The 22,379-nt window shown below is 53.5% G+C and overlaps 2 protein-coding genes across 2 annotated transcripts; both read right to left on the bottom strand.

The window, feature by feature from the left end:
• Positions 1–226: 226 nt before the first annotated feature.
• Positions 227–5,782, bottom strand: LOC125962925 (uncharacterized protein CXorf49 homolog). The gene is made up of 7 exons (XM_049704511.1): positions 5,758–5,782; positions 2,609–3,954; positions 1,774–1,930; positions 1,182–1,258; positions 851–896; positions 435–440; positions 227–267 (listed from the first exon to the last, which is right to left on the bottom strand). The coding sequence occupies exons 1-7, from the start codon at positions 5,780–5,782 to the stop codon at positions 227–229; spliced, it is 1,698 nt and encodes a 565-aa protein (XP_049560468.1).
• A 7,070-nt stretch (positions 5,783–12,852) lies between these two features.
• On the bottom strand, positions 12,853–16,472 carry LOC125962926 (uncharacterized protein CXorf49 homolog). The gene is made up of 5 exons (XM_049704512.1): positions 15,201–16,472; positions 14,401–14,557; positions 13,808–13,884; positions 13,476–13,521; positions 12,853–12,893 (listed from the first exon to the last, which is right to left on the bottom strand). The coding sequence occupies exons 1-5, from the start codon at positions 16,470–16,472 to the stop codon at positions 12,853–12,855; spliced, it is 1,593 nt and encodes a 530-aa protein (XP_049560469.1).
• Positions 16,473–22,379: the final 5,907 nt, after the last annotated feature.

Genomic DNA, 22,379 nt, shown 5'->3' on the forward strand with positions numbered 1-22,379 from the left:
GACAAAACACGGGGGAGGGGAAGCCCTAGCTGAGGCAGAACAGGAGGGAATGAGCGTGGCCACAGCTCCTGGGCCCCAAAGGTACCAGCTGCTCCTCTTGCAGAAAGATGCTGGGCTCAACCTGTGAAACAGCAGAGTCAGGGAAGAGCCTGAAGCTAGGGCCAGCCCCCAGCCCTGCTCAACAGCCAGGACTGTGGGAAGGGGTACGGTGTGTGTAACACTCACTTCAAAGGGTCTGCAACTTGCCAGCCAGGTACTGCATGGCGGCTGCAACAGGGACAGGCATTAGCAGGCGCTCCAGACAGAGGGATACAGAAGCCCGTCCCCCTATCCCCGTGAGGAACCGCCTAGCCCTGATACCTGAAACCCCTCCAGACCCGATGCAAAGAGCTCTGGGCCTGATCACTCCCCACCACCCAAATTGAATGTGGAACCGGTTCCTAAAGGGAAACAAAATGTGCCAGCAGCTCTCATGCTGTGGGCCGTGCCACAACCACTCAGAACTTGTCACACACACAAACAAACAATCCAACAAGAACCTTAGAAGCCACACCAAGCAGCAGTTCAAGGGAAAAATCAACGAGGCATCTCTAAAAGTCCTATCAGAAGGACATTCCCTAGGACTGGTCTGGTTGTCAAAGTGTGCATGCAGTCCAGACAGTACTTTGCTATTTGTACACACGCCCAGTTGTACATGCACAGCCAGCTCCAGGGCCAGGCCTGAGAGGTTCTCCTCCCCACAGGGATGATCGTCCCTGCCAGGCCCACCGCACCTGCAGCCCACCCCCACCCCAGGTGCCCACCCGGGTTCTTCACTAAGACACCGCTCTCCGGCCCTGGTTCCTCATACCAAGTTGCTCCTTAAGTTCGTCTACTTCTCTCTTTAGCTCGAGACACTAGGCCAGCAGACAGAGGAGGAAGAGAAATGATTAGTATACTCTGGCCTCCTCTCTCCTCCACCTTCTCCTCTCCCCTCCACCTTCTCCTCTCCCCCGGGCCCTCCACCCCAAAGCCGGGTGGTCAGACTGGCAAGGGCTCCTCAGTGGAAAGGAGGTGGGCTCCCTCCGTGGGGTACGTGATGGGGGCAGGGGAGGGGGAGCCCACCCATGTCAGCTGAACTTGGACCCAGATCCCACCCTCGAGTTTGGGCCTGCATTTCCAGGATGCAGAGGAAGCATTACCCAAGGACAGCAGGGCGTTCCCAGTGGCTGCTGCTGCGTTTCCGGTCTTGGGGGATGGTCAAGTGGCCCCCGGTCACCTGAGAGGGAAAGGACACACAATCCAGCTTCCCAGGCTCCCAGTGAGGTGGAAAGGGCCAAGCGGGCTCTAAAGTGAGGTGAGGCAGCACCACCCTCTGCTGGCAACCAGCCGCCCCTGCTCCGCCCAAGAGCCGGAACCTTGTCTCTGGGCCTGCTTCCCCTGTTCCCCGGGGCAGCCATTTCGCCATTGTGGTCCCCAAACAATGTGGCTCTGGATTCGACCCTCCCAGAGCTGCAGCCACAGCCAGCACGTGGGAGAGCAATGTGGCCGAACAGGACTTAACAGAAAAGGCTGTTCCCCTGCAAGTCTACACCTGGAGCACTGCCACCGATCACCCCGGCCGCACAAACCCCACACAGAGGATGATGTGGCTCAAGGCCAGCCCTGCCAGCACCCCGTCTCCTGTGGGAGAAGCTGCCTGGGAGCAAGGCTGTGCCCCCAGCAGAGACAGAGGCAGAGGTTTCTGTCCTCAACCCCTCTTCCTTCCCCTCATATCAAACCCACGACACTCACCTGAGGGGGCAGGCCCCCTGGGCATGACTTCTCCCTGGTTCAGGGCCAAGGGTTCTGAGTTTCCTGGATCTTGGGGGCCTCTGGTGTTGACGTCGCCACTGCTGGCTTTTCTACAATGCATGCGCAGACAAGATGTCCCTGGCCTGTGAGTGAGCAGCTGAAACAAAAATTTCTCACCGATTTGGACTAAGGAAGTGTGTGTGTGTGTGTGTGTGTGTGTGTGTGTGTGAGAGAGAGAGAGAGAGAGAGAGAGAGAGAGAGAGAGAGAGAGAGAGAGAGAGAGAGAGAGGGAGAGAGAGAGAGTTGTGTGATTCAGGCCAGGGTGAGGCAGGGAATTGGGAAGGGAATTGAAAGGCTGATCTCATTAGCACTTTCTCCCTCAGTCAGCCCCAGGCCAGCAGGCAGAGCTGATCTAGGCACAACAGTGGGACACTGAGAAAGCCCAGGCCCCCTGCAAGGAAGGTCTGGGGAACAGCTAGGAAGGAGGATTCAGGAACCTGGTGAGTCTAAATACTGAGGCTTTCCGGGGAAGCTTTTAAGGGATCCCCCAACCCAATTCAGCTACCAGCCCTCCCTTCCATCCCAGCCCAAGTCTCTCAGAGGAGGCTGGAAAGAGGCCAAGGGTGGAGAACCGGGCCCAGGACACCCGAAGTGCTACCTTAATGTTTGTCCCTAGGAAAAGGAGCCCGATCTGGCATCGTAATGACCCAGTGACCGAGGGGCACCAAATGCTGACCTCTGAGGGGTGGACAGAGGCAGCATGGGTGAAGACGTGTGCCCTGGGTGCTGTGGGGGGGGGAAGGGTGGGGAGAGAGGAGGAGCATGGCCTACTCACTTGGCCCTTTGGGGCTGGGTCTCTATTTGGGTCCTTATCTTCTCCCGCCACCACCTCAGACTCCCTTGGCCAGCTGACCACGGATTTCTTCCCAGCGCCGCTGTGCTTGGACTGTTTGGTTCCCGAAAGGACCAAGGTATAACTCTTGGGTCTCCCAGGCAGCGGAATACCACAGAATGGGGGGAAGGTGGCCGGTTCCACGGGAGTTGCCGAGATTCGCTGCCCCCGGGAACGGAAGGTTCCCCCCAGGGCAAGTTTGGATGCTTCCCCGACGGATTTCTTCTCCTGGGCTCCGTTCTTCCTAGGAGTGACCCGCGGCAGGCCACCTGCAGCAGCAGCAGAAACAGAAGCAGCAGCAGCAGCAGCAGCAGCTCCCGCGTAGCTGGGCTTGCTGCCCCCCTTGCCCCACAGCACGCTCTGCATTTTCTTAGGGGAAGAGATGCCCTGCTCTCCCACGCCCTGCCTTTCCACAACGGAAGAGAGTCCTCGCGGAGCCAAGGACAGGGAAGAGCCTGTCACGTGAAGGAAATTCTCCCTGATTTGGAACTTCGAGTGTCTGGGAGTGTCCCCGGGATCCTCGGGTCTGCTGGGCTTGGCCTGGCCTCCTCCTCTGCGGTAAGTGCTCACCGTCATCAGCTGTGTCTCACTGAATTCATCTGAGGACTCGGAGTCGGACAGCAGCCAGGCCAGGCCTTCCGCGGAGCGCCGCTGGCGATCCGCAGCCACGTTCAACTTACGGTTAGTGCCTCTCTTAGGGTTCCCCAAGGCCCGGCCCGCTTCAGGCCTACCGAGGTGGAGAGGGCCGGCTGGAGCCGTCGGCCCCTCCCCACAGCTCTGGCCGGGTGCTCCTCGACCGCCGGGACCCGCCTCGAGGCGCAGTGTCCACGTGGTGGACTCTTTGAAGGCAGTGGAGCTCTCCGGGGTCGGGTACCTGCGGACGCCCAGCACGTCCTGGTTGGTCAGCTGCTGCAGGTTGGCCTCCTCAGACTCTTCGATCAGGTCCAGGAGATCCCTCTTGTGGTAAGCAGGGGAGCCAGGTCGGCCCTCGCGGCCCCACAGCACGGGTCCTCGCGCTTCCACCATCTCCCGTTTCAACTGGAAGCCCTCGGGGTCTGGGAAGCCGCCTGCGCCCTCGCCGCTCCACGGCTCCCCAGTCTCGGGGCCTGGGGCGGGTCCCCGTTGGACTGCGGGGCCGGCCTCGCGGACGCCTGCCCGCTCCCTGCCCTTTGGGTGGAAAAGCCTTCCCCACACAGACATCTTATTCGGGGAGCTCATGTCGCGACCCGGGCGGCCCCGGAACCGGGGCGACGGTCGATGGCCTGGGTCGCGGTCGCGGTCACAGCGGGCTAGGCGGCCGGCGCTCAGAAGGGAGCGTCAGCCACCTCACGCGCCGCACGAGCTCGCCTCAAAAGAAAGGACGCGCCACTTTCAGCGCGCCTCTCACGCCCGCGCCGCAGCCTCCTCATTGGTCCGGCCCCCGCCAATCAGCGGGCTCCTTGTTCGCCCGCCCCTGTCGAGACCTAACCAATGGGGCCGAGGGCCTCTGGTTTGCTCGCAAACCCGTGGGCAGTCCGGGTAGTTGGCTGGTGAAGGGGTTGGTGGGAGTGCCTCCCTCTGTCAAGCCTCTGGGCCCGCCTCCTCCTGTCCCGCCTCCCCTTTCTGGTTAGAGTCACAGCTCTGAGCCTCTGTTTCCCATGTGTACAGGGGGTCGAGGGCGTCGGGGAGTGAGGGCGCCGGGCTCCAGGGGTGGTGAGGATGAAACGTCAAGATGGAGGCGCTGGATGCCTAGCATGCGCCGAAAGCATTTGCCAGCCTCCCTTCCACCGCAAGCCTTAAGACCCAACAGGAGAATGGGCACAGGAGTCCCGCAGTCAGTGATCAGGGGTCGGCCAGAGAGCAAAGGGATCGTATTTTCGTTCTGTAAGGTCTCTGTCTCAACTGCTCCATCAAATGTGGCTCAGCAGACGTTACTGGCAGGCGGGTTTGGCGGATAGACTTGGGTTTGGGCTCGCTCCATCAGTCCTTCCCCCTCTCTGAGGCAAATTCAAAGAAGAGGAAATCGCAGTGGCCAGTTACACCCCAAAAGGTGCTCCCCACCGCTGATCCTGGAGATGTGAACTAAAACCACGAATCGGGTTTCACACACTAGGTTGACAACCTTCAAAGAGCTTAACCATTCCGAGGGTGGGAGAGGTTAGGAGCAAACCCCTGTGGCGGTGGTGCAAGAGACGCATTTGGGAGGTAATTTGGCAGAATCCATTGAAAGCAACTTAGTGCCGGCACGGACTCTGTGCCTGGCACTCTTCTAAGCGTTGGGCATAAATAATAATGCATCCGCGTGACACGCCTTTAACTGTAGTACCAACTATTACTGGCCTCTTCCCGGTGAGGAAACAGGCACTGAGAGGTTCGGCCACTGGCCCAAGGTCATTCGGCTCGTGGGGATCAGCGGCAGGATTGAAACCAATCAATCTGACTCCAGAGTCCTTGCTTTTAGCCCAAGATCTTTAAAAGGAAGGAAGAAAGAATCTATTTCCTCTATGCTCCTGCAAGTCCGCTGCCTGGTACTTCTTCCGGAGACACGCTGGTACCTGTAGTGTACAAGAACACATGCACAAGGGTGTTGGTGACGGGAAAAACTGGGAACACTCCAAATTCTCGTCAGTAAGGAAATGGATGAATGCAACGTGGCTTAGCATCCAGTAGCATAAAGCGTGGCAGTCCAACGGAATGCATCAGGCCATTCTCACAGCTTTCGAAAGCATCCGCCTGACTTCCAACTGCAAGTTGCAGAACGATGGCTTTGGATTCACATTTGTAAGTTAAATCACTTGCGTGCGTGGGCACACGCACACACACCAGTCAATCCTATGTAATATATGAGAATTCATTTAAGTATATGTACAAGTATGTTTTAAAGTTTTGAAGGACGCACAACCAAGGCCTACCAGTTGTGATGGCGGTGGGTGTGGATAGCCAGGTGTCTCTCAGTTTTTCTTGGAACTGTCAGTTCTCAGCTCCCCTGAGCTGAGCAGTACTGATGTCTGGGGAGTGGTGCCTCCCTTGGTTACTATACGGCCCATGGGTGTTAGAATTTCCCTTGTCTGGCACCCCACTCCTACTCTGACACTGCTCCATTCCTCCCATACCTTCCTTCTGCTCCTTCCCGTTCATACTCCTCTGTCTTCAGTCACCTCTCTCTCCTGCATCCTGCTCTGGCTGACCTCCTGGAGAGTCCTGGGGTGTCTGAACCCCTCTTGCCTGTGGAACTCAAAGGCCCAGTTTTCTGGGTCTGCACCTGAGAAGCTGGCCGTGCTGGAGAAGTTTCAGAGCAGGGGAGATTGGGTGCACTGTAAATCTGCAATCCTTCTCCTCGAGCCTGCCCCCGATGGTGCCTGCCCGTTTGTGGATACCGCCCTCTTCCACTTCTCCCAGTGACTTTTTAAGTCGTGGTGTGCTATTTCTAATATGTTAAAATGGATAAGGAAGGATATAGCAAAATCTCCTGCATCCACCTAGGAAACATAACCAGTGGATTCAGTGGAAGCCTCCATCTTCCCTCTCACCATTTCCATTCCCTTCCTCCCTCCCCCAGAGAGAGACTCCCAGAACTTCTTCTCACCTTCTCCACTCTCTTCGTCCCTGTGGCTCTCCTACCTCCTCTTCCCCTGCATCCCATACGTCTCCAATGATGTCACTAATCTCTGCTTTAGCCCCCTATGCTCACCAGGATCCAATACTGCTTTTGACTTACTCTCTTGGCCTGGGGTGGGAGCCAGTGTCAGAGGTTCCTCTTGGCTTTCCCCACCGGGATAGCTCTTACCCCACAGAGCAGTGACCCAATGTGGAAGTCATTGCTCCAACTGCCAAGTGTATCACTTATCATTATCAGCTTGGGGACTGGAGAAATGACCGCTATTTTGGTCCAGGGACCCATTCAGCTCACTGTGAACCGGTCTCTATTCCCAACTCCTTTTAATGTCAGGGCCTCATAAGCCCCATTCTAATGGGGCCCCATCATGACACTTTGGGCCTCCTGGATCAATGTCAGCTCAGATCCTGTGTCCAGTAGTAGTAGAAGTGTCTGGGTCATTTTCTAGCCTCCGGGTACAGTCACCTGAGAACTGGCAGTCATTCTCTTTAGGGACGGTCATAACCCACTGCCTTGTTTCTGGATCCTTCCTCCTCAGGACTCATCCACCTCTTCAGTGGGGCCAGTCTCTGAATTGGCTGAGGACCAGGAACTGAGCAGGAGACTGTGGCTTTTTAGCGGGATGATGGCCCTCCTTCTCTTGCATTCTTGCCTTTTGCTGGCTGTCGTTGCCCCTAGGGAGCCATGCTGTCTGAGCCATCTTCTCAGCTTTCTGCCGGTCAAGCAGGCACTCTTGACTGCCCCTCTGACCTTGCTGGTCGTTACTGGAAATGTGGTCTGCTGGCATCTCTTGGTTAAGAGCTGCCCTCTGCCCTCTATTATGTCAGAATTCGTTGGCTCCCATGGGTGGTAATGAGCCCAGGTCGGGACCACTTTCCTTCCATCATTGGCATTGGCCTCCAGAGGGGAGCAACCACCAAACTTCTAGTGATGCTGGGGCCCCTCTCACCAGAACACTCCTGATGGCTTTGGTGTCCTCTCAGCCCTACAGTGGGACATGTGTCCTACAGTGGGATGTGTCCTCTCAGCCCTATAGTGGGACATAACCATGAGGCCATGTGACTGGCCTCACCTTTTCTGTCCGTTCTAGCATGTCTGCATCACTCAACCTTATTGTTCCTTCCTCTGTCATCTGCCAATCCAAGGCAGGCATTTCCACTTCTCTCCTTACGGGCCATCACTTTCTCAAAGTTTCAAAGGGCCAGTCTGGCAGTGAATTTCCTCCATCTCCTGGAGTCCTTGCCCGTGTGTTAAATCCCATGGCATGAGAAAGCGCCTCCGCTCAGCAAAACTTGCTTATCCTCTCTTATATTCCTGTCCACTTGATCCAGCACCCTCAAAATCCAATCCCAGGGATATTGCCCTGCTCCTGCCAGTACAGGCTTGTTATTTCTTGGTGTATAATTTCTTTTTCCCCTTATCAGGCTCGGCATATCCCAGTGAGTTTATGGAGAAGAGATGAGGGTTTCCCTGGGAGAGGCGTCTGTCACTTTGTGGGGGAGCAGACTCTGTAGCATCTACCAGCACAGGGCATGTGTTAGCTCTTGCTAGGGAAGGAAGGGCCACCCTGCAAGCTTTGAGGCCTCAAGACGTTTGGATCTGATAAGCCAACGTTTGGAGACATCCATGCCAATATACCCGGCCTACATTTCAGAGTCTGAAGTTTTTCCAAAAAGGGCCCTGACCTTCCCATAACAGGCCTGTGTTTGTCAAGGATGTATACATCTCTGGAGTTCTGCACTTACTGTTATCGCATAATCTGTGAGCTACTCAGCTGTCTCTGCAGGAGGCAAGGGCATTTTGTATGCCACCAAGAAAACCCCATGAATCTGACACTTGGCCCTTAACTGTTTGGTAATGTCCCTTAGTTTCTCATTATGTCTTTGCAGGGCGCCAGTATAACAGTGATGAACAGCCGCCTCTGCCCTCCCTATAGACATAGTGCCCTCCCTACCATTCAAAGGCCTGAATCATCTCACAGGCCACAAGTAAGACCCTCCACTGGGATATTTTTCAAGGTACGTATGGATAAAACCTTAAGGAATCAGGAGGTAACCTTGTGCTAGAGATTATCCATGCCCCACATAACACTCAAAATGGTACGCTCTTTGTCATTTGGGCAGTGAGTGAGCTGGTCCATAAACCCCATCTTATAGCTAACTTCTCAGACCACTCCTGGTACCACTTTTGTTAGTTTGGGTCCTCCAAAAATACGGACACCAAGGCATGATTGGACATGAACGAACATGATGGGAGAATGGCATGTGAAGGATAAAGGAGAAGGAGCAGGAATGAGTCTTCTTCTTCAGGGTGCGATGCGGGTCTGACGTCTGTAAGAGAGACGTGGGGGAAAGGAGGGTCAGATAAGAAGAATCTCAGATGCAGTTTCGTTCTAACAGTAAACTTTAGTTCCGTTTAGTTTAGTTTGTTCAGGCTCATGTGGAGTCCCCACCCTACAGCTGCCATTTAGAGGAGTCCCTGTCCTGAAGCAGTATGCCCCTGCCATGCTCAGTCACTGGCTGGGAGCTACCCAGAGGATGTGGGATCTTGGCACAAACAATGGTGGTGCCAGAGAAGTGGCAGCTGGCACTTGCCAATCTACTATGTTCCCTGCAGTGGATCAGAGGGGCATGTTTCTATGGCCACCACAAGGAAGCAGAAGTCAAAGATGACTAACATTTCCGTTTTGAGTGACTTTGTGGTGGGGAGCATAAGGACACAGGAAGTAAAGAAAGGTTGGGAGGGAAATGATGGGATTTTGGATACATTAAGGTTGTGTTTCTTATAGGACATGCAGGTGGAATGCACTTAGAAATTTGGTTCTGGAACACCAGTGAGGGGTCAAAGCTAGAGAGAGATACAGATTTGGGAGTCATTCATTCCCTCAGTAAACTTTTATAGCAGTGTTTTTTCAAACGTCACCATAACCTTAGAAGTTCCTTGCATGGAAGCTCCAATTCCTTTCCCTTCCCCCTCCTCAGAAGTAACCTCTATCCTTTGTCTTCATCGTTCCCTTCCTTTTCTTTAGTTATTCTCTACATAGGTTCATATTCCTAACAACGTTGGTTTTGCTGCATCCTTTGGTCTTTATGTAAATGGAATCATTTGTGTTGTTTCTGACTTCTCCCGTGTGATACTGTGTAACTGAGATTCATCCCTGTTGTCGCATGTGGCAGGCACTTGTTCATTTTCATTGCTGTACACTGTTCCACCAAATGAATATACAGTAGACTCTCATTATCATGATAGTTATTTGCAGTCTATAAAGTTGCCATGAACACTGAATTAGGCAATCCTGAAACATTGCTCCTAAGGGAAATATAATTTCAAGTTCCTACCATCCGCTGGTCACAACATTTTCATCGACTGATCGCTGCGTAATCATGTTTCATGTGTGTTTCTGTTTAAAGGCACTCTATTTAATACAAATATTATTGATTCATTAACACTGACCTCACAGCCAACAGCATTATAAATCATGCCTGAGCAAGGTTTATGTAACACACATATTTTCTTGAGTGCACGTCATAGTCATTTTGCACTCAAGAACACTAGACAGTACTTCAGCACTAAGCTTGGAGGCCATCTTTAATTATGAAATCACCAACAAAGAAGCACAAAAATGCAAACTATGTGGCACCAAATAAATCATGAAAAGGACACTTGCTTGCAGTATGAGACTGAAACCAGAAGGCAGAGCGTCACCTTGTTTGACCTCAGTTGGGAACATATTCCACCAACTCAGGTTTTTCACAGCTCTCTCGAATGAGGAGGAAAGCACTCTGGTACTGATTTGTGGTTAAAAATGAATTTTAGCAAATAGGGGAATTTGCAAGTATGGAATCTACAAATAACAAGAATCAACTGTATCTCAACCTATGTATCCATTCTACTGTCAATGGGTAATTTGGGTTGTTTCCATTTGGGCAGATATTATTCATAGCGCTACTATAAACATTCTGGCACATGTTTCCTGGTGCCCACGTACAAGAGCCTTCCAGGGCAGAGCTTTCCAACTTTTGGACCTGGGACTTTGAGGCCTTCATCTCCAGAGACAGCCAGACAGCAGCCCCTGGACCGCTTGGTTCTGGCCCTGAACAATTTTGTCATCTTACTCCTGTATGCCATACAATCATCATTTTCTGTGTGAGCCATAGAATCAAATGACTGGGAAGCTGTGTTCCAGTGCTCATACTTAGGACTGAACTTGTCATCTCATAGGGAAAGAAGATTTCCAACATTACTAGATCATGCCAGATTTTTTACAATGGGGTCATGCTAATTTCTACTCCTATCAACAGTGTTTAACTGTTCCACATCCTCATCAACATTTGATATTAACAAAGTACAAAATTGTTGTCAATCTTGTGATAGTGAAATGGTGTCTCATTGTAGATTTAATCTGCAATTTCTTGATTAGTAATAATATTAGTAATAATATTGAGCAGCTTTTCATATGCTTGGCCTTGGGGATTTTCTTGTCTATGAGGTGTTCATTTAGTGTCTTTTGCCCATTTTCCCCTTGGGTTGTTTGCATATTTATTTGTGGAAGTTTTTTATGTATTCTATACTTTAATTCTTTGATGATTTCATGTTATGTAAATATCTTCTAGTTTTTAGCTTGCCTTCACACTTTTTATGATACCTTTTTTTTTTTTTTTTTTTTTTTTTTGCAGTACGGTGGCCTCTCACTGTTGTGGCCTCTCCCGTTGCGGAGCACAGGCTCCGGACGCGCAGGCTCAGCGGCCATGGCTCACGGGCCCAGCCACTCCGCGGCATGTGGGATCCTCCCGGACCGGGGCGTGAACCCGTGTCCCCTGCATCGGCAGGCGGACTCTCAACCACTGCCCCACCAGGGAAGCCCTATCATACCTTTTAAGGAACAAAAGCACTTCTTTTTAATTTTTCACAGCACTTTATTATGAAAAGTTCCATACAAGAAGATCACGGGACTTCCCTGGTGGCACAGAGGTTAAGGATCTGCCTGCCAATGTACGGGACACGGGTTCGATCCCTGGTCCCAGAAGATCCCCTATGCCACGGAGCAACTAAGCCTGTGCGGCACAGCTACTGGAGCCTGTGCTCTAGAGCCTGCGTGCCACAACTGCTGAAGCCTGCGTGCCTAGAGCCCATGCTCCACAACAAGAGAAGCCACTGCAATGAGAAGCCCGCGCACCACAACGAAGAGTAGCCCCTGCTAACCGCAACTAGAGAAAGCCCGCGTGCAGCCAGAGAGGCCCAGCGCAACCAAATAAATAAATAAATAAATAAACTTTTAAAAGAAAGAAGAAGATCACAAGATGATCCGGGAAAGTTGAGGGGGTACTTGCTGATCATGGACCACCTTCGCTCTCACCTGATCCGACCCTTGCTTTTGCTCATTCAATGCCTTACAGAACCTGGACCAGCCTCTACTCCCTTTACTCCCTGAATCACATCTTTCTCCCTCAAGGGAGATTACCCCTGATTACATTTATTCACACACAGGGACACACCGTCACCAACCTTGAATGGCCAATCTACCATCATACCCCCTTTTGTGTAGTAAAACACCGGTCTTTCGGGAAGGGTGTCAGGCACAACCACCCTTGCCTCACTCAAACACAAATCTGTCCCTCTGAGTCTCAGGCTGGTACAGCCCTGGGTCCTGGCTGAGGGAAGGAAGTGCTCCCTAACCTCGAGTGAGGGGGAAATCGAACATGGAGTTCAGACTGAATCTCGTGTGTCCTAAAGAGTCAGTCTGGGAGATTGAGCTGGGACACGGAAATATCATTTCCAGGAAAATCTGTGTCATGGGGCTGGTGGAAGAGTATTTGACGGGGACCATGCAACAACACAGACCTACTAACCACACTCGCCATAGAACCTGACGGGCCAAATTCCACTCAAGGGTGTACAGACGACCCGGCTGGAGGAGGGTGGTCAGATGGCTAGGGCAGGGAGGATGTGAATGCTTCCAGATTGGAGCTCTGGAAGGGGGTCATGAGTTCCTGCTGATGGGAAGGGTGAATGGCAGAGATGAATGGGAATCGCCAGACCCCAGAGGAGGAGGGGTGTTTGGAGAGAGCTAGAAGAGGGCCTTCGGGGGAAAGGGAGGACGTGCCAATGTGGCCAGGCAGAGCACACACAGGACCCAGACCTGGGACACTCCGCTGGCTTGACTGCAGGGATGGTAGCAGAGGCTGGCCCAGAGTCCCCACCACAGGATGCCACAGATACCGTTGTGGAAAAGGCTCTGACGTGGAGCAGCGCCCCGCCCTGGCCCCCTACCCCGACCCCGACCCCTACCCCTCCAGAGAGAAGGCAGAACACAGAATATGAGAGGTACTTTAATTGGAAACTGCTGTGAAACTGGGGCGGGGCGGGGGCAAAACACGGGGGAGAGGAAGCCCTAGCTGAGGCAGAACAGGAGGGAATGAGCGTGGCCACAACTCCAGGGCCCCAAAGGTACCAGCTGCTCCTCTTGCAGGAAGATGCTGGGCTCAACCTGTGAAACAGCAGAGTCAGGGAAGAGCCTGAAGCCAGGGCCAGCCCCCAGCCCTGCTCAACAGCCAGGACTGTGGGAAGGGGTACGGTGTGTGTAACACTCACTTCAAAGGGTCTGCAACTTGTCAGCCAGGTACTGCATGGCGGCTTCAACAGGGACAGGCATTAGCAGGCGCTCCAGACAGAGGGATACAGAAGCCTGTCCCCAATCCCCATGAGGAACCGCCTAGCCCTGAAACCTGAAACCCCTCCAGACCCGATGCAAAGCGCTCTGGGCCTGATCACTCCCCACCACCCAAACTGAATGTGGAACCGGTACCTACAGGGAAACAAAATGTGCCAGCAGCTCTCATGCTGTGGGCCGTGCCACAACCACTCAGAACTTGTCACACACACAAACAAACAATCCAACAAGAACCTTAGAAGCCACACCAAGCAGCAGTTCAAGGGAAAAATCAACGAGGCATCTCTAAAAGTCCTATCAGAAGGACATTCCCTAGGACTGGTCTGGTTGTCAAAGTGTGCATGCAGTCCAGACAGTACTTTGCTATTTGTACACACGCCCAGTTGTACATGCACAGCCGGCTCCAGGGCCAGGCCTGAGAGGTTCTCCTCCCCACAGGGATGATCGTCCCTGCCAGGCCCACCGCACCTGCAGCCCACCCCCACCCCAGGTGCCCACCCGGGTTCTTCACTAAGACACCGCTCTCCGGCCCTGGTTCCTCATACCAAGTTGCTCCTTAAGTTCGTCTACTTCTCTCTTTAGCTCGAGACACTAGGCCAGCAGACAGAGGAGGAAGAGAAATGATTAGTATACTCTGGCCTCCTCTCTCCTCCACCTTCTCCTCTCCCCTCCACCTTCTCCTCTCCCCCGGGCCCTCCACCCCAAAGCCGGGTGGTTAGACTGGCAAGGGCTCCTCAGTGGAAAGGAGGTGGGCTCCCTCCTTGGGGTACGTGATGGGGGCAGGGGAGGGGGGCGCCCACACATGTCAGTTGAACTTGGACCCAGATCCCACCCTCGAGTTTGGGCCTCCATTTCCTGGATGCAGAGGAAGCATTACCCAAGGACAGCAGGGCGTTCCCAGTGGCTGCTGCTGCGTTTCCGGTCTTGGGGGATGGTCAAGTGGCCCCCGGTCACCTGAGAGGGAAAGGACACACAATCCAGCTTCCCAGGCTCCCAGTGAGGTGGAAAGGGCCAAGCGGGCTCTAAAGTGAGGTGAGGCAGCACCACCCTCTGCTGGCAACCAGCCGCCCCTGCTCCGCCCAGCAGCCGGAACCTTGTCTCTGGGCCTGCTTCCCCTGTTCCCCGGGGACAGCCATTTCGCCATTGTGGTCCCCAAACAATGTGGCTCTGGATTCGACCCTCCCAGAGCTGCAGCCACAGCCAGCACGTGGGAGAGCAATGTGGCCGAACAGGACTTAACAGAAAAGGCTGTTCCCCTGCAAGACTACACCCGGAGCACTGCCACCGATCACCCCGGCCGCACAAACCCCACACAGAGGATGATGTGGCTCAAGGCCAGCCCTGCCAGCACCCCGTCTTCTGTGGGAGAAGCTGCCTGGGAGCAAGCCTGTGCCCCCAGCAGAGACAGAGGCAGAGGTTTCTGTCCTCAACCCCTCTTCCTTCCCCTCATATCAAACCCACGACACTCACCTGAGGGGGCAGGCCCCCTGGGCATGACTTCTCCCTGGTTCAGGGCCAAGGGCTCTGAGTTTCCTGGATCTTGGGGGCCTCTGGTGTTGACGTCGCCACTGCTGGCTTTTCTACGATGCATGCGCAGACAAGATGTCCCTGGCCTGTGAGTGAGCAGCTGAAACAAAAATTTCTCACCGATTTGGACTAAGGAAGTGTGTGTGTGTGTGTGCGTGTGTGTGTGTGAGAGAGAGAGAGAGAGAGAGAGAGAGAGAGGGAGAGAGAGAGAGTTGTGTGATTCAGGCCAGGGTGAGGCAGGGAATTGGGAAGGGAATTGAAAGGCTGATCTCATTAGCACTTTCTCCCTCAGTCAGCCCCAGGCCAGCAGGCAGAGCTGATCTAGGCACAACAGTGGGACACTGAGAAAGCCCAGGCCCCCTGCAAGGAAGGTCTGGGGAACAGCTAGGAAGGAGGATTCAGGAACCTGGTGAGTCTAAATACTGAGGCTTTCCGGGGAAGCTTTTAAGGGATCCCCCGACCCAATTCAGCTACCAGCCCTCCCTTCCATCCCAGCCCAAGTCTCTCAGAGGAGGCTGGAAAGAGGCCAAGGGTGGAGAACCGGGCCCAGGACACCCGAAGTGCTACCTTAATGTTTGTCCCTAGGAAAAGGAGCCCGATCTGGCATCGTAATGACCCAGTGACCGAGGGGCACCCAATGCTGACCTCTGAGGGGTGGACAGAGGCAGCATGGGTGAAGACGTGTGCCCTGGGTGCTGTGGTGGGGGAAGAGTGGGGAGAGAGGAGGAGCATGGCCTACTCACTTGGCCCTTTGGGGCTGGGTCTCTATTTGGGTCCTTATCTTCTCCCGCCACCGCCTCAGACTCCCTTGCCCAGCTGACCACGGATTTCTTCCCAGCGCCGCTGTGCTTGGACTGTTTGGTTCCCGAAAGGACCAAGGTATAACTCTTGGGTCTCCCAGGCAGCGGAATACCAGAGAATGGGGGGAAGGTGGCCGGTTCCACGGGAGTTGCCGAGATTCGCTGCCCCCGGGAACGGAAGGTTCCCCCCAGGGCAAGTTTGGATGCTTCCCCGACGGATTTCTTCTCCTGGGCTCCGTTCTTCCTAGGAGTGACCCGCGGCAGGCCACCTGCAGCAGCAGCAGAAACAGAAGCAGCAGCAGCAGCAGCAGCTCCCGCGTAGCTGGGCTTGCTGCCCCCCTTGCCCCACAGCACGCTCTGCATTTTCTTAGGGGAAGAGATGCCCTGCTCTCCCACGCCCTGCCTTTCCACAACGGAAGAGAGTCCTCGTGGAGCCGAGGACAGGGAAGAGCCTGTCACGTGAAGGAAATTCTCCCTGATTTGGAACTTCGAGTGTCTGGGAGTGTCCCCGGGATCCTCGGGTCTGCTGGGCTTGGCCTGGCCTCCTCCTCTGCGGTAAGTGCTCACCGTCATCAGCTGTGTCTCACTGAATTCATCTGAGGACTCGGAGTCGGACAGCAGCCAGGCCAGGCCTTCCGCGGAGCGCCGCTGGCGATCCGCAGCCACGTTCAACTTACGGTTAGTGCTTCTCTTAGGGTTCCCCAAGGCCCGGCCCGCTTCAGGCCTACCGAGGTGGAGAGGGCCGGCTGGAGCCGTCGGCCCCTCCCCACAGCTCTGGCCGGGCGCTCCTCGACCGCCGGGACCCGCGTCGAGGCGCAGTGTCCACACGGTGGACTCTTTGAAGGTGGTGGAGCTCTCCAGGGTCGGGTACCTGCGGACGCCCGGCACGTCCTGGTCGGTCAGCTGCTGCAGGTTGGCCTCCTCAGACTCCTCGATCAAGTCCAGGAGATCCCTCTTGTGGTAAGCAGGGGAGCCAGGTCGGCCCTCGCGGCCCCACAGCACGGGCCCTCGCGCTTCCACCATCTCCCGTTTCAACTGGAAGTCCTCGGGGTCTGGGAAGCCGCCTGCGCCCTCGCCGCTCCGCGGCTCCCCAGTCTCGGGGCCTGGGGCGGGTCCCCGTTGGACTGCGGGGCCGGCCTCGCGGACGCCGGCCCGCTTCCTGCCCTTTGGGCGGAAAAGCCTTCCCCACACAGACATCTTATTCGGGGAGCTCATGTCGCGACCCGGGGGGCCCCGGAACCGGGGGGACGGTCGATGGCCCGGGTCGCGGTCGCGATCACTGCGGGCTAGGCGGCCGGCGCTCAGAAGGGAGCGTCAGCCACCTCACGCGCCGCACGAGCTCGCCTCGAAAGAAAGGACGCGCCACTTTCAGCGCGCCTCACACGCCCGTGCCGCGGCCTCCTCATTGGTCCGGCCCCCGCCAGTCAGCGGGCGCCTTGTTCGCCCGCCCCCTCGAGGCCTAACCAATGGGGCCGAGGGCCTCTGGTTTGCTCGCAAGCCTCTGGGCGTTCCGGGAAGTTGGCTGGTGAAGGGGATGGTGGGAGTGCCTCCGTCTGTCAAGCCTCTGGGCCTGCCTCCTCATGTCCCGCCTCTCCTTTCTGGTTAGAGTCACAACTCTGAGCCTCCGTTTCCCATGTATACAGGGGGTCGAGGGCGTCGGGGAGTGAGGGCGCCGGGCTCCAGGGGTGGTGAGGATAAAACGTCAAGATGGAGGCGCTGGATGCCTAGCACGCGCCGAAAGCATTTGCCAGCCTCCCTTCCACCGCAAGCCTTAAGACCCAACAGGAGAATGGGCACAGGAGTCCCGCAGTCAGTGATCAGGGGTCGGCCAGAGAGCAAAGGGATCGTATTTTCGTTCTGTAAGGTCTCTGTCTCAACTGCTCCATCAAATGTGGCTCAGCAGACGTTACTGGCAGACGTGTGTGGCGGATAGACTTGGGGTTGGCCTCGCTCCATCAGTCCTTCCCCCTCTCTGAGGCAAGTTCAAAGAAGAGGAAATCGCAGTGGCCAGTTACACCCCAAAAGATGCTCCCCACCGCTGATCCTGGAGATGTGAACTAAAACCACGAATCGGGTTTCACACACTAGGTTGACAACCTTCAAAGAGCTTAACCATTCCGAGGGTGGGAGAGGTTAGGAGCAAACCCCTGTGGCGGTGGTGCAAGAGACGCATTTGGGAGGTAATTTGGCAGAATCCATTGAAAGCAACTTAGTGCCGGCACGGACTCTGTGCCTGGCACTCTTCTAAGCGCTGGGCATAAATAATAATGCATCCGCGTGACACGCCTTTAACTGTAGTACCAACTATTACTGGCCTCTTCCCGGTGAGGAAACAGGCACTGAGAGGTTCGGCCACTGGCCCAAGGTCATTCGGCTCGTGGGGATCAGCGGCAGGATTGAAACCAATCAATCTGACTCCAGAGTCCTTGCTTTTAGCCCAAGATCTTTAAAAGGAAGGAAGAAAGAATCTATTTCCTCTATGCTCCTGCAAGTCCGCTGCCTGGTACTTCTTCCGGAGACACGCTGGTACCTGTAGTGTACAAGAACACATGCACAAGGGAGTTGGTGATGGGAAAAACTGGGAACACTCCAAATTCCCGTCAGTAAGGAAATGGATGAATGCAACGTGGCTTAGCATCCAGTAGCATAAAGCGTGGCAGTCCAACGGAATGCATCAGGCCATTCTCACAGCTTTCGAAAGCATCCGCCTGACTTCCAACTGCAAGTTGCAGAACGATGGCTTTGGATTCACATTTGTAAGTTAAATCACTTGCGTGCGTGGGCACACGCACACACACCAGTCAATCCTATGTAATATATGAGAATTCATTTAAGTATATGTACAAGTATGTTTTAAAGTTTTGAAGGACGCACAACCAAGGCCTACCAGTTGTGATGGCGGTGGGTGTGGATAGCCAGGTGTCTCTCAGTTTTTCTTGGAACTGTCAGTTCTCAGCTTCCCTGAGCTGAGCAGTACTGATGTCTGGGGAGTGGTGCCTCCCTTGGTTTCTATACGGCCCATGGGTGTTAGAATTTCCCGTGTCTGCCACCCCACTCCTACTCTGACACCGCTCCATTCCTCCCATACCTTCCTTCTGCTCCTTCCCGTTCATACTCCTCTGTCTTCAGTCACCTCTCTCTCCTGCATCCTGCTCTGGCTGACCTCCTGGAGAGTCCTGGGGTGTCTGAACCCCTCTTGCCTGTGGAACTCAAAGGCCCAGTTTTCTGGGTCTGCACCTGAGAAGCTGGCCGTGCTGGAGAAGTTTCAGAGCAGGGGAGATAGGGTGCACTGTAAATCTGCAATCCTCCTCCTCGAGCCTGCCCCCGATGGTGCCTGCCCGTTTGTGGATACCGCCCTCTTCCACTTCTCCCAGTGACTTTTTAAGTCATGGTGTGCTATTTCAAATATGTTAAAATGGATAAGGAAGGATATAGCAAAATCTCCTGCATCCACCAGCACCCTAGGAAACATTACCAGTGGATTCAGTGGAAGCCTCCGTCTTCCCTCTCACCATTTCCATTCCCTTCCTCCCTCCCCCAGAGAGAGACTCCCAGAACTTCTTCTCACCTTCTCCACTCTCTTCGTCCCTGTGGCTCTCCTACCTCCTCTTCCCCTGCATCCCATACGTCTCCAATGATGTCACTAATCTCTGCTTTAGCCCCCTATGCTCACCAGGATCCAATACTGCTTTTGACTTACTCTCTTGGCCTGGGGTGGGAGCCAGTGTCAGAGGTTCCTCTTGGCTTTCCCCACTGGGATAGCTCTTACCCCACAGAGCAGTGACCCAATGTGGAAGTCATTGCTCCAACAGCCAAGTGTATCACTTATCATTATCAGCTTGGGGACTGGAGAAATGACCGCTATTTTGGTCCAGGGACCCATTCAGCTCACTGTGAACCGGTCTCTATTCCCAACTCCTTTTAATGTCAGGGCCTCATAAGCCCCATTCTAATGGGGCCCCATCATGACACTTTGGGCCTCCTGGATCAATGTCAGCTCAGATCCTGTGTCCAGTAGTAGTAGAAGTGTCTGGGTCTTTTTCTAGCCTCCGGGTACAGTCACCTGAGAACTGGCAGTCATTCTCTTTAGGGACGGTCATAACCCACTGCCTTGTTTCTGGATCCTTCCTCCTCAGGACTCATCCACCTCTTCAGTGGGGCCAGTCTCTGAATTGGCTGAGGACCAGGAACTGAGCAGGAGACTGTGGCTTTTTAGCGGGATGATGGCCCTCCTTCTCTTGCATTCTTGCCTTTTGCTGGCTGTCGTTGCCCCTAGGGAGCCATGCTGTCTGAGCCATCTTCTCAGCTTTCTGCCGGTCAAGCAGGCACTCTTGACTGCCCCTCTGACCTTGCTGGTCGTTACTGGAAATGTGGTCTGCTGGCATCTCTTGGTTAAGAGCTGCCCTCTGCCCTCTATTATGTCAGAATTCGTTGGCTCCCATGGGTGGTAATGAGCCCAGGTCGGGACCACTTTCCTTCCATCATTGGCATTGGCCTCCAGAGGGGAGCAACCACCAAACTTCTAGTGATGCTGGGGCCCCTCTCACCAGAACACTCCTGATGGCTTTGGTGAGTGATGTGTCCTCTCAGCCCTACAGTGGGACATAACCATGAGGCCATGTGACTGGCCTCACCTTTTCTGTCCGTTCTAGCATGTCTGCATCACTCAACCTTTTGTTCCTTCCTCTGCCATCTGCCAATCCAAGGCAGGCATTTCCACTTCTCTCCTTACGGGCCATCACTTTCTCAAAGTTTCAAAGGGCCAGTCTGGCAGTGAATTTCCTCCATCTCCTGGAGTCCTTGCCCGTGTGTTAAATCCCATGGCATGAGAAAGCGCCTCCGCTCAGCAAAACTTGCTTATCCACTCTTATATTCCTGTCCACTTGATCCAGCACCCTCAAAATCCAATCCCAGGGATATTGCCCTGCTCCTGCCAGTACAGGCTTGTTATTTCTTGGTGTATAATTTCTTTTTCCCCTTATCAGGCTCGGCATATCCCAGTGAGTTTATGGAGAAGAGATGAGGGTTTCCCTGGGAGAGGCGTCTGTCACTTTGTGGGGGAGCAGACTCTGTAGCATCTACCAGCACAGGGCATGTGTTAGCTCTTGCTAGGGAAGGAAGGGCCACCCTGCAAGCTTTGAGGCCTCAGGACGTTTGGATCTGATAAGCTAACGTTTGGAGACATCCATGCCAATATACCCGGCCTACATTTCAGAGTCTGAAGTTTTTCCAAAAAGGGCCCTGACCTTCCCATAACAGGCCTGTGTTTGTCAAGGATGTATACATCTCTGGAGTTCTGCACTTACTGTTATCGCATAATCTGTGAGCTACTCAGCTGTCTCTGCAGGAGGCAAGGGCATTTTGTAAGCCACCAAGAAAACCCCATGAATCTGACACTTGGCCCTTAACTGTTTGGTAATGTCCCTTAGTTTCTCATTATGTCTTTGCAGGGCGCCAGTATAACAGTGATGGACAGCCGCCTCTGCCCTCCCTATAGACATAGTGCCCTCCCTACCATTCAAAGGCCTGAATCATCTCACAGGCCACAAGTAAGACCCTCCACTGGGATATTTTTCAAGGTACGTATGGATAAAACCTTAAGGAATCAGGAGGTAACCTTGTGCTAGAGATTATCCGTGCCCCACATAACACTCAAAATGGTACGCTCTTTGTCATTTGGGCAGTGAGTGAGCTGGTCCATAAACCCCATCTTATAGCTAACTTCTCAGACCACTCCTGGTACCACTTTTGTTAGTTTGGGTCCTCCAAAAATACGGACACCAAGGCATGATTGGACATGAACGAACATGATGGGAGAATGGCATGTGAAGGATAAAGGAGAAGGAGCAGGAATGAGTCTTCTTCTTCAGGGTGCGATGCGGGTCTGACGTCTGTAAGAGAGACGTGGGGGAAAGGAGGGTCAGATAAGAAGAATCTCAGATGCAGTTTCGTTCTAACAGTAAACTTTAGTTCCGTTTAGTTTAGTTTGTTCAGGCTCATGTGGAGTCCCCACTCTACAGCTGCCATTTAGAGGAGTCCCTGTCCTGAAGCAGTATGCCCCTGCCATGCTCAGTCACTGGCTGGGAGCTACCCAGAGGATGTGGGATCTTGGCACAAACAATGGTGGTGCCAGAGAAGTGGCAGCTGGCACTTGCCAATCTACTATGTTCCCTGCAGTGGATCGGAGGGGCATGTTTCTATGGCCACCACAAGGAAGCAGAAGTCATTTCCGTTTTGAGTGACTTTGTGGTGGGGAGCATAAGGACACAGGAAGTAAAGAAAGATTGGGAGGGAAATGATGGGATTTTGGATACATTAAGGTTGTGTTTCTTACAGGACATGCAGGTGGAATGCACTTAGAAATTTGGTTCTGGAACACCAGTGAGGGGTCAAAGCTAGAGAGAGATACAGATTTGGGAGTCATTCATTCCCTCAGTAAACTTTTATAGCAGTGTTTTTTCAAAAGTCACCATAACCTTAGAAGTTCCTTGCATGGAAGCTCCAATTCCTTTCCCTTCACCCTCCTCAGAAGTAACCTCTATCCTTTGTCTTCATCATTCCCTTCCTTTTCTTTAGTTATTCTCTACATAGGTTCATATTCCTAACAACGTTGGTTTTGCTGCATCCTTTGGTCTTTATGTAAATGGAATCATTTGTGTTGTTTCTGACTTCTCCCGTGTGATACTGTGTAACTGAGATTCATCCCTGTTGTCGCATGTGGCAGGCACTTGTTCATTTTCATTGCTGTACACTGTTCCACCAAATGAATATACAGTAGACTCTCATTATCATGATAGTTATTTGCAGTCTATAAAGTTGCCATGAACACTGAATTAGGCAATCCTGAAACATTGCTCCTAAGGGAAATATAATTTCAAGTTCCTACCATCCGCTGGTCACAACATTTTCATCGACTGATCGCTGCGTAATCATGTTTCATGTGTGTTTCTGTTTAAAGGCACTCTATTTAATACAAATATTATTGATTCATTAACACTGACCTCACAGCCAACAGCATTATAAATCATGCCTGAACAAGGTTTATGTAACACACATATTTTCTTGAGTGCACGTCATAGTCATTTTGCACTCAAGAACACTAGACAGTACTTCAGCACTAAG

The sequence above is a fragment of the Orcinus orca genome, chromosome X (genome assembly GCF_937001465.1).
Source record: "Orcinus orca chromosome X, mOrcOrc1.1, whole genome shotgun sequence".
Taxonomy (NCBI): domain Eukaryota; kingdom Metazoa; phylum Chordata; class Mammalia; order Artiodactyla; family Delphinidae; genus Orcinus; species Orcinus orca.

Coding starts and splice junctions, on each gene's coding strand:
- LOC125962925 (XM_049704511.1), bottom strand. CDS start 5,782: ATGAACGGGAAGGAGCAGAAGGAAG. Junction 1,931..2,608: donor ACCCAGCCCCAAAGGGCCAA/GTGAGTAGGCCA, acceptor TTTTTGTTTCAG/CTGCTCACTCACAGGCCAGG. Junction 897..1,181: donor GAACGCCCTGCTGTCCTTGG/GTAATGCTTCCT, acceptor CTGCTGGCCTAG/TGTCTCGAGCTAAAGAGAGA.
- LOC125962926 (XM_049704512.1), bottom strand. CDS start 16,472: ATGAGCTCCCCGAATAAGATGTCTGTGTGGGGAAGGCTTTTCCGCCCA. Junction 13,885..14,400: donor CAGGGGGCCTGCCCCCTCAG/GTGAGTGTCGTG, acceptor TTTCCCTCTCAG/GTGACCGGGGGCCACTTGAC. Junction 12,894..13,475: donor CGAACTTAAGGAGCAACTTG/GTATGAGGAACC, acceptor TCCCTGTTGAAG/CCGCCATGCAGTACCTGGCT.